This window comes from Callorhinchus milii, unplaced genomic scaffold (assembly GCF_018977255.1).
Source record: "Callorhinchus milii isolate IMCB2004 unplaced genomic scaffold, IMCB_Cmil_1.0 Scaffold15, whole genome shotgun sequence".
NCBI lineage: Eukaryota > Metazoa > Chordata > Chondrichthyes > Chimaeriformes > Callorhinchidae > Callorhinchus > Callorhinchus milii.
This window is the reverse complement of record NW_024704756.1, coordinates 12,641,730-12,652,516: the sequence shown is the minus strand read 5'-3', so window position 1 is coordinate 12,652,516 and position 10,787 is coordinate 12,641,730. Positions and strand designations below refer to the sequence as shown.

Here is a 10,787-nt window from a genome sequence, read left to right as displayed (position 1 = left end):
ACAAAACAATGGGCAGCATCCAGAATAGTCTGAAAATCATAGTGCCTTTCTACAAGGGATCTGTGTCACTAATTAAGAACACATCAGGAGTGTGATACATGTATTTGTACAGTTTTCACCTAAGTGGAAGGATAGTGTTTGATGTTACTCCATAAAAAGGTACAATATAACAAAAATAATAATCCTTGCATTTGGTATAGCGCTTTTCACGTCTTCCAGACTTCTCAAAGCGCTTCACAGAATATACTGTAAAGTGAATTGACCGTATATTTATGGGCGAAATGAAATTTACAAGAGAGTAAAGGGAAGACATTCAAACTTTTATGCATTCAGTCCTATTCCTCTGTAGGCCAATATGGAATATATTCCTTTATTTGACAGCTCATGTTCATGTTGGTGCATAAAACATAACAAAAGATGATTTGGCCACAATTATGAAGCAGTCAAGTCGATTATTTTCATTTGGAATTTGTCTTTTAAAGTTCATAAAAACCTTGCTCCTAAATGGATAGTTCAAGACAGAAGGAAAATATGTGTAAAGAACTTTAAAAAAAAATCAAAAGAAAGAAATACAGTAGAGAATAGATTTCCTAGATAAGGTACAAAAGATATTTTGAAGGTAACTTAAAACAAATGCAAAGAGAACAAAAGGGAAAAGGGGATAAAACCAAAAGCAAAATTGAAGTGTTTTACTTTTTATCAAAATTGTGCCTTAGCCATTTATTTATTTTTGTAGTTTAGAGTTAATATCACTGCAGCAAGATACTGTAAACGTTGGCGTTTGATCAGCTTTGTTGCTGTAATGTTGGGGTGGGGGGGGGAGGGCTGGATTGGTTCTGAGTCACATAAACTGGATGGAAACTTGCCAGCATCCCAGCCCCACTGTGAGCAGGGCAGCAGGCTGTCAGCCTCTCAACCTCTGTAGAAAGTGGGGCGAGAAAGTAGACCTGGAGCAGACAGGTGTGCAGTACATCAGGACAGTGTGCAGGTGATCATGTGTGTGTATGTGTCGCGCAGGCTGGGATGGCTGGTGTCAGGGATAAGTAATGGAGCATCCAAAATAATGTGGCCAATAATATCTTGAGATGCATAAATGCCAACACACACACACAGAGACACACACACACACACACACACACCACTGAATTGCATCATATGTTACATATATACGTCTGCAGCCCCCACCCCACCCCAATGCAAAGTGATGCTTCAAATTTCAAAGCAGCAACGACGCTTAATCCTAACACGATATACAATACATACACACAAAAAGGACAGGTCTCACGGGGCTGGGAGACTGTACACTGGAAATGAACACCACACAAGTGAACAGCAGCACTGGTTTGCGGAATGTTGTGCCAATTCCAGGTGTGTCTGCAGTCAGTGCAATTTAACGCAGTCAGCATCCACTCAAATATTCCCACCACAACACACAACTTAATTAAAACATCCCCCAGCCATCAGGACGTTTCCCGTCCAGGTCTGACTGGAAGGAGTCATTTTCTTTCTAGTTCGTTTGAACATCCTGGAAAAAAAAACAACTTAAACCCAACGTTTGATATAGCAGTGCTCTGAATCCACCACCAAACCCCAAACAAACATGTAGCAGCCTGAACCTTGACAGGTGAATGTTTCACTGGAAACAAGAGAAACGCCCTCCAGGAGTACTTGATAAGCATCAACACTCACGTTTCAGATTAATCTGGATTATCCTCGTTGCAATTTGTACTTTCTCCCAATGTGAATAAGTAAGGATAAGATTGGCTTTCACACACAGCTCCTTCCCTCAACACCCTAAGTGTGATGGTTTTAACGATGATTTTATAGTTATTTCACATTTACACCCTCTGCTCTCCTGTTCGCCTTTGACACAGCTTTTGAATGATTGTTGTTAATATTTTAACTGAACTCATTGCGTAATTGTGCGGGCGATTGGATGCCCCCCGTTTGGCCGACAGAATAGACAGTCAATTTACTTTACAGTATACGCTGTGAAGCGCTTTGAGACGTCTTGAAGACGCGATAAGGCGCTGAACCAAATGCAAGTGTTCTTATTATTCTCATTACAAATACACAGCCACTCCACTTTACAGTGAATCCCGCAAAGCGCTTTGAGACGGGCTCGAAGGCGGGATGAGGCGCTGCATTAAATGCAAGGATTATAATTAGTAACGTAGGTAAGATGAGAGGCAGGATTTCCGTACGCCTCTTAAAGATATTGCGGTGGAAACCTGCGATGGGTTTGCGGAGCGTGAGGGCGAGGTGACCGATGTGGGGATTGGAGGGGTTCAGACTGCAAAAGAAAAAAAACGCCAACGGTCTGTGTGGAGACACCCCCAAAAACGGAGAAGATTCCACACCGGGTTTTGGGTGGAACCGACCCCCAAAGATGAGTCGTTTCTCAGGACCGTTCGCGTTAACGAACCAATGGAAAAGTCCGACTGAACCTATTTATTTAAAGTCGTGAGTACACAAATTACAGTCCATTACAAGGCTTGTTAATGCTCCTCTCCCTCCATCCCTCCCTCCCTCCCACCCCTTCCCCCATCCCCCCCCCCCCCCCCCACCCCCACCCCCTCCCCTCCCCTCCCCTTCCCTGACACAGACGTGTTGTGATGTCTTTGGTTAGAAAGTTGATCCACTGACAGTTTTGACAGAACCCCTGTGCCATGAAAACCCAATACAGCGGCTCAGGCTCTGCTCCTGGGAGTGTGCACTCCGACTGCTCCAGGAAACCCCAGCACTTCCCTCTGCTCTCCTCCTACCTGATAGACAGCATCTTGGGGCGAAATGGCCCATCCGTTCGACGAGAAGATGTCCCCCCATCTCCTCCCAGAACCAGAAAGCAACTGGAGACCGAAATGGTGATGGATATCCAGGAGTCCGGGAGGGAATCGTTTCGAGAGGATGCGACGGTTGAAGCTGAGGGTAGGTTTCGATTCGATTGATTGACGTGGCTTTTTTATATCTATATATATATGATATTAATATTAATATTATACGTATATAAAAAATCATATGATATATCGTGAACGGGATTGCGTTAAAAAAAAAACGCTTCCAAAAAAAAAAAAAGCGACGCGCGAACGAAAATGGAAATGGCCCCAACCGTCAACTTTCGTTTTTTTTTCAAGAAAAATGGGGGGAAAAAAAAATTTGGAAAAAAAAATATCACGAAAGCAAATTTTTTTTTGCAAAAGTTCTTTCGAACAACGTTAACGATGGGGATGGGGTTTGGGGGGGAGGTGGTGGGGATGGGGTGGGGATGGGATGGGGTTTGGGGGTTGGGGGGGAGGTGGTGGGGATGGGATGGGGTTTGGGGGGTTGGGGGAGGTGGTGGGGATGGAATGGGGTTTGGGGGTTGGAGGGGAGGTGGTGGGGATGGGATGGGGTTTGGGGGTTGTGGGGGAGGTGGTGGGATGGGATGGGGTTTGGGGGGTTGGGGTGGGGGGAGGTGGTGGGGATGGGGTTTGGGGGGAGGTGGTGGGGATGGGATGGGGTTTGGGGGGTTGGGGTGGGGGGGAGGTGGTGGGGATGGGATGGGGTTTGGGGGTTGGTTGGTGGGGGGAGGTGGTGGGGATGGGATGGGGTTTGGGGGTTGTGGGGGAGGTGGTGGGGATGGGGTTGGGGGGAGGTGGTGGCGATGGGATGGGGTTTGGGGGTTGGGGTGGGGGGGGAGGTGGTGGGGATGGGATGGGGTTTGGGGGGTGTGGGGGGGGGGGAGGTGGTGGGGATGGGGTTTGGGGGTTGGGGGAGGTGGTGGGGATGGATGGGGTTGGGGGGGGGGGGTGGGGATGGGATGGGGTTTGGGGGGTGGGGGGGAGGTGGTGGGATGGGATGGGGTTTGGGGGGTTGGGTGGGGGGGAGGTGGTGGGGATGGATGGGGTTTGGGGGTGGGGTGGGGGGGGAGGTGGTGGGGATGGGATGGGGTTTGGGGGTTGGGGTGGGGGGGAGGTGGTGGGGATGGGATGGGTTGGGGGTTGTGGGGGAGGTGGTGGGGTGGGGGGGGGAGGTGGTGGGGATGGGATGGGGTTGGGGGTTGTGGGGGAGGTGGTGGGGATGGGGTTTGGTGGGGAGGTGGTGGCGATGGGATGGGGTTTGGGGGGTTGGTTGGTGGGGGTTTTCACTCTCTTTTTTTTGTTTCATTTTTTTCCCCCCATTTAAGATCGGTTCACAGAAAGAGCGACTCGCGGAATGGACGCGCGGCGCCACTCCGACCCGAGTCCTCCTCGGGTCAGGGACCGGTCTCAGAAGCCTTCCACCGACCCGGCGGTGACGGGACGCAGCCGAAGACCGGGCGAGAGCGAGAGGGCCCGGGAGGCGCTGGGAGACGCTCCCGCGCCCTTGGAGAGGGCCGAGTCGGACGACGACGACGACGGCGGCGTCGGCGCGCACCCGGAGCCCAGAGGGAGCGACGCCCGGTGTCGGGACGGGGCGGTTGACCGCTTCGCAGCCGTTCGGGACCGGGAGGAGGGTCCGTCCAAACGAAAGCAGCGGCGCTACCGAACCACTTTCACCAACTTCCAGTTGGAGGAACTGGAGAGGTCCTTCAGGAAGACCCACTACCCGGACGTGTTCACGAGGTATATATATAAATAAAAAATATATATATATGGACCTGCGGCGTTGTTGTTGGCCATTCGGTCCCATCCTTTTCCCTTTTTTTTCTCTTTTCCTTTTCTCCCTCTCTCTCTCTCTCTCTCTCTTTCCCAACCGCAAGAACTTTTTTTTCTCTCTCTCTCCACACAGTCACCCGAACTTCCCAACTTCCAAGTGAAAAAAAAACACCCCAACTCCCTTTTTTTCCCCCTCTCTCTCCCCCCTCCCAACCCCAACCCCAACCCCACACACACACAAATACCCCAAATAACACACCGTCTCCCAAATTAGGATCGTTTCAAACCGTGTCCTCAAAGGGATAACTTTATTTTACGAGACGTGAATAAAGTCCACCACCGCTTTAGAAAGAAAGTGTAGGTTTTAACCACATCCGATGAATAGGGGTAGTTTTTTTTTGGAGGGGGGGGGAAGGGGTAGTTTTAAGGGAAAAGGAGTTTATTTGGTGATTAATGTGCGAGTTCAGGTGCTAACGATTGATACCTGAGATCATTTCAGGTGTCTGTGTAGGTGGGGATTTTTTTTTTGGTGCTATTTATACGTATTCATTATTTTTATTTTATTATATTATTATTATTTTTTTGGGGGGGGGGGAAAGCATCTTTATTGCCAAGAATTGCAAAGAAAGAAAAATCGTGCGTAATGGATAATGATAAACCGTATCCAGAAATTGTGGGTCTGACGTCTTTCAACTTGTGTTTATTTCTTGACCGGTGGCAGAGGGGGTTTTTGACTGTTCAGAGGGAATCGCTGCACATTCGAGTTCAATCCGGTGCCGACTTTTCTGGAAACGGTCTCAATTGTTTTGCAGAAAGAAATGACTGTTAATATTAAGGAATGGAAAGGAAAATATGAACTGAAACCCAGACATTTCAAGGCAGTCTTTATTGGGTGGTGGTGGTGGTGGTGGAGAGAGAGAGAGAGAGAGAGAGGGAGAAAGGAAGGGGCAGTTGTTTTATTTAGTTACTTACATATATTTTTATTTGGGGGGGGAAAAAAAATAACCCTCTGTGTCTCTTCCCAGAGAAGATTTGGCCATGCGCCTCGATTTAACAGAAGCCAGAGTACAGGTGAGTGTGTTCTCTGTCACTGAAAATGAACTTAATTTTATTTTGGTGGGGGGTGGGGGTGAGAGAGAAGAGCATATCTATTTATTGCTATTATAATAATCTTTGCATTCGATACGGGGGTGGTGGGGGGGGGGGGGGGGGTCGGTTTCTCAGAGGCTTGGCAGGCTCCAGTGCGAAAGTGTGTAGTGACTTTGCAATTGCCTGAGCCAATACGGTGTTCAAAATCGTCAAGAAATGTGGGTGAAAATTCCCCCTTCAGATGCTAAAGCGGTCAATATTCAGGGGAGAGGAGCAGAGACAGACAGACAGAGAGAGAGAGAGAGAGACAGAGAGAGAGAGATAGAGAGCAGAGAGAGAGATAGAGAGAGAGAGACAGATAGAGAGAGAGAGAAACGCTTTCTCTTTGCTGAATTCTTGACATCAAGATTTGCTCGTGTTCTTCCAGTGAGGGGTTGCATTTGCACTTAACAACGACCAGATTGCTCACAACCCCCCCCCCCCCACCCACACACCCCTTTAAACGGTCGTAAATCAAAGAAACCACATGAAAGAGAAGGTATCCCCCCCCAAAAAAAAAAAAAAAAATCCCACTGCGATTAAAATAACCGAGAGCCGAGGACTCGGACCAGTTGCCTTTCCTCTTGCGGCGGCGTTGAAACTGCTCTGAAGTGAAAAAGGTTATTTAAACATTCCTCACTCCATTTGGCCGCTCCACATCAAAGTTAATTTTGTCGGCATTCGGTGTGCAATGCATTAAAAAGTTTCTGTTCTCCAGGGGCTGGCGAAATGACAACATACTATTTGGGAGTTTAGCTGAACATAAACCATATGGTGTGTGTGTGTGTGTGTGTGTCTGTGTATATATATTATATATTATGTGTGTGTGTATATTATATATAACGTGTGTGTATATTGTGTGTGTGCATATTATATATATTATTATATGTGTGTGTGTGTATTATATATTATTTATGTGTGTGTATGTTATATTATTATATATATTATGTGTGTGTATGTTATATATATTGTGTGTGTGTGAATGGCATTGGAATAGACTAATTCCGTTTGCAGAAAATTCTTCGTCATGAAATGTGTCGGGAAAATATATTTTAATCGCTATATATATATATATATATGAATGTATATATAAATAAAACAGTGCTCTCTACAGGGAGACCAAAAAGTCGTGATACCATTACGACGTCTGATAAGTCTTTAGAGAAACGATGACGAATTAGGGTAATTATTATTAAAATAAATAGTTATCACGACTGTACAGGGTCCCCTGTACGGGCACATAAAGTACCCACTCTGTGCCGCATCCCCAGATTTCGCACACAATTGTAGTTAATTAGATTCTTACCAAATGCCCAGATTACTGGTGCAGAAAGGAACACGTTTTTTTTGTCATCCTTCCAGCCCTATTATTGCAACCGATCGGATGATTTAGCTTAATGAGCTATCTTTGTTTCGTATTACCAATGGCAAAACACACCTGTTTAAACACGATATTTGGCACCAGTTGATTTTTTTTTAGATACACAGAAGCATTTTGATTATTGGGGCCGGAGTGGGCGACTGTAACTTTCATTAAAATGTCATTATTCCCAGTGATGTAGCAAAGTGTACGTCAATTCAGTTGCCACCTTGTCAGAAGGTGTCCAGTTAATAAAAAAAAACAACCTCCTAACAGACAACTTGCTCGGATTCCTCCACCTGGGCTTTTCTGTACGTTTGATGCTCTGATATTTCTCCCCCAATTCTTCCCCCACAAATGTGCGCCTCCTCAATGCCAATCTTAAACTGTTTGGGGTTGTGAACTTGTATCTCCTCTTTGGGCTCCAGACGAGATCGCCCAAAAAAAAAACCCACACACACACACACACACATTGCCATTGCGGGAAACTGGACACCTTTATTCATTACGCTGTCAGAATGGCACTTAAACTCGAGTCCCAGAGATGAAAGCAATGCGCATTTGTGCCGACTGGTCTGTCTGTCTACGGATGTTTGGGGGAGAATTCTTACAATGGAAACTTTAAGCGGAAAAATTATTTCGTATGGATCCTCAACCAGATTAAACCCGCGGTATTCTGGTCCCATCGAAGTTTTGGCATGATTCAGAAAAGGAAAAAAGTTGAATAAAAGTTTTGCACCATCTCCACCTTAAACTATGTGCTGTGATAAGCAAATCTTCGTTGCCGTTGACAATTGCCCGCCCTGTTTTCATGGTTTTTTTTATTATTATTAATTATTATTATTGCTATAAGGGGGAAATCCAAGGTGTTACAAATGGGCTACTAAATTAATTTGATTTTCTTTAGCCTTTTGTGGAATCTCAAATAATTAAAAGCCAAAGGAAAATAAGCGGAACTATATATACATATTATATTGTGTGTGTACATAGATATAATATATATATATATAAACAATTGGGTTCCTGAGGTTTTCCAATCTGGAAGTAACACTCTTTAACAACAGTTAAGTTGAAATGAGTTTCACTATTAATGACAGTGACACATTGATAAACAAAACTGCTATTAGCTGTGCCAGCGACCAGCTTTGTAGTGTAGTGAGAGGATGATGTATCACTTTTATGTATGTGGTTAGCTCCTAATCTTTTGTTATGTCGCCTTCTCCAAGGTTTGGTTTCAAAACCGTCGGGCGAAGTGGAGAAAGCGTGAAAAGGCAGGAAACCTGAGTCATCCCCACGGCTTGTCCTTGGCCAGCCCACTGGGGCTGTATCTGGATGTGCCTTTGAGTCATTCGTCTGGTCTGGAGCCCACCTGGCGATCAGCTGCTCTCCCTGCACTGAATGCACCCACAGCTGCTCTCAGCCCAGCAGCCCAACTGGGCATCAGCACCTTCATAGGGGCCACCTTCTTCAGAAACCCACTCCTCAGCCCGCACTTTGGAAGGTAAGTTGGATCTCCCCCACCCACCAAGGCACAACTTTGTCTTCTTAGTTTGAAGACTCCCTACTTCCCAATCGGTTATTATGGCTCAAAGTGAAGATTTGAGTAGCTATTGTAAGATGCTGCCTGGTGAGGTCAGTGACATTTTTAAAAAATAAATAATAATAATAATACTTGGATTTGGTATAGTGCCTTATCAAGCTGTTGAGACATCTTAAAGCGCTTCACAGAATATATTGTAAAGCGAATTGACTGCATTTTATGGGAGAAAATTAGGGCGGATAAACACTAACTATGTACTGTTCATCCAATCAGGTTATGATGGTAATAGAGTTATCCTTTTCACTAAAATGATGGTATCACATGACACGACTTTCTTTTGGTGAAGGGAATTACACCTGGAATGAGTTCTATTAGAAAATAAATTGAGTTAATTTTGTAACTGCCTTTTTTCAATTAAATATATACTCATATCCAAGTTACAATTTATGTGTGTGTGCGTGTGTATGTGGCAGGGTAGAAGTTTATACAAATGTAATTTGTTGCAGTTGATAGCCACAAATTCTGTATGAAGGGGAAAGGATGACTCTCTTTAGTGTATAATTGCGATCTACTGTGACAATTCATTCAATTCAAACATGGTTGGCCACTTAACCTTTGTTATCAATGCCGTTTCAACAAAGTGAAATATTGTTGAATATAAATCGGGAAATAACTACAATATTAATAACTGATAACCGAGGGCATTAACATTTTCATTGATATTGCAACGATAACAAAGATAACAACAAAAGTGCAATAATATTCTACCGACAAATGATTGAATGCCTACTTATGGGCTACTCAAATATGTTACAGATGAAGGCAATGTAGGTGCAATCATTCAATTTGTGAATAACGTAAAGTTCTTTTCATCATTTCACCCAAGGGGAAATAGTCATTGTTTGCGGTCCAGTTGCTCATTTTAGATCTCTTCAGTTTCAGTTGTCTTTTGGTTTCCGTTGTTCATTTGAAAGCCACGCTGCCCTTTCAGACTAATTGTGGAATTTAGTTACAAGAACACAAGATAGCTGCACGATTCAACACTTGGGTTTACATGTAAAGGAACACCCAATAGTATTCACCTTATGTAGTTGATTATGGATACAAATCTTTGAAACTGTGATTGATGCATATCCACAAAGATGAATTACGTTCAAGTTCACGTTTTAGAGTTAGGGTGCACGTAATTCCGAGCAGGTGAATTCAATCAAATACTATGTAACGTCAAGACAGTCAAAATTATAATTTATTAAATCACTCATTTGCAAAGACCAGCTGGAATTTTTTATTCTCATTCAGAAACTTATCCCTTTCTTGAATATGTTTTTTTTTTCTGAGCCAACTTCAGAGTTGACGATATGGAAGTGTATGAAATGAAACGTTCAATATTCCCCTGTCTCTATGGTGACACTGTACACACCTGTTAATTCTTGCAGATTCTTCGCAGCTATGAATCCACTAATGGCAACGTCTGTAGTTGTTAAACCCCCAGTTCCTCCTCTGGACCCTGTGGCCTTCACTGCTCTCCCCGAGCCATCTGCTACAGACAGGAAAACATCCAGTATTGCTGCCCTGAGACTCAAAGCGAAAGAACATGCAGCACAAAGCCCACAGATCGGTATCAGCTCTAACCTAGGCAATGCCAGCAAGGAGATCTGCTAAACTAGTCAACTGATTGCAAATAACTATTATCAATGGTCACACATGCTTTTACTGCTCGGTCCCAATATCAGAGGGTTGATGGAGGGAAATCAAGACACCATGAAACTCAAAAATCAGTTTGAACCTGAATACATTTTGAAAGTTTTATTTGTGACCATGATGTTTTGTTTCATAAATTGAGTTTAAATCTTACAGTAAATAACCGAAAACACTTGTTTCTTTGCCAAAATATGTTGATATGTTGTAAATTTATTAAAGCCAAAGTAATTACAAAAACTGTGCCTCTATAGTATCATGTGCATTTGAATAATCGGGAACTGCACTTGACTGCTACAAGGCTGTAATTCTGGTTCTAACACCTACAAAAGACTTCCAAATGTACAAGCGCTATAAATGTGTAGATAGGAAATGTTGTGTGTTTAGACAGTCATTTATCAATTCATGATCTATTTAATTTATAAAATGGGTATCACATTTGACA

The 10,787-nt window shown here is 44.1% G+C and overlaps 1 protein-coding gene across 1 annotated transcript; it reads left to right on the top strand.

Moving 5' to 3' along the window:
- Positions 1-2,676: 2,676 nt before the first annotated feature.
- On the top strand, positions 2,677-10,505 carry LOC103179439 (aristaless-related homeobox protein-like). Its single transcript, XM_042340785.1, has 5 exons — positions 2,677-2,928; positions 4,166-4,583; positions 5,642-5,687; positions 8,331-8,605; positions 10,081-10,505. The coding sequence occupies exons 1-5, from the start codon at positions 2,862-2,864 to the stop codon at positions 10,304-10,306; spliced, it is 1,032 nt and encodes a 343-aa protein (XP_042196719.1). The 5' UTR covers positions 2,677-2,861; the 3' UTR covers positions 10,307-10,505.
- The last annotated feature ends 282 nt before the right edge of the window (positions 10,506-10,787 follow it).

Coding starts and splice junctions, on each gene's coding strand:
- LOC103179439 (XM_042340785.1), top strand. CDS start 2,862: ATGGTGATGGATATCCAGGAGTCCGGGAGGGAATCGTTTCGAGAGGAT. Junction 5,688..8,330: donor TAACAGAAGCCAGAGTACAG/GTGAGTGTGTTC, acceptor GCCTTCTCCAAG/GTTTGGTTTCAAAACCGTCG. Junction 8,606..10,080: donor CTCAGCCCGCACTTTGGAAG/GTAAGTTGGATC, acceptor TAATTCTTGCAG/ATTCTTCGCAGCTATGAATC.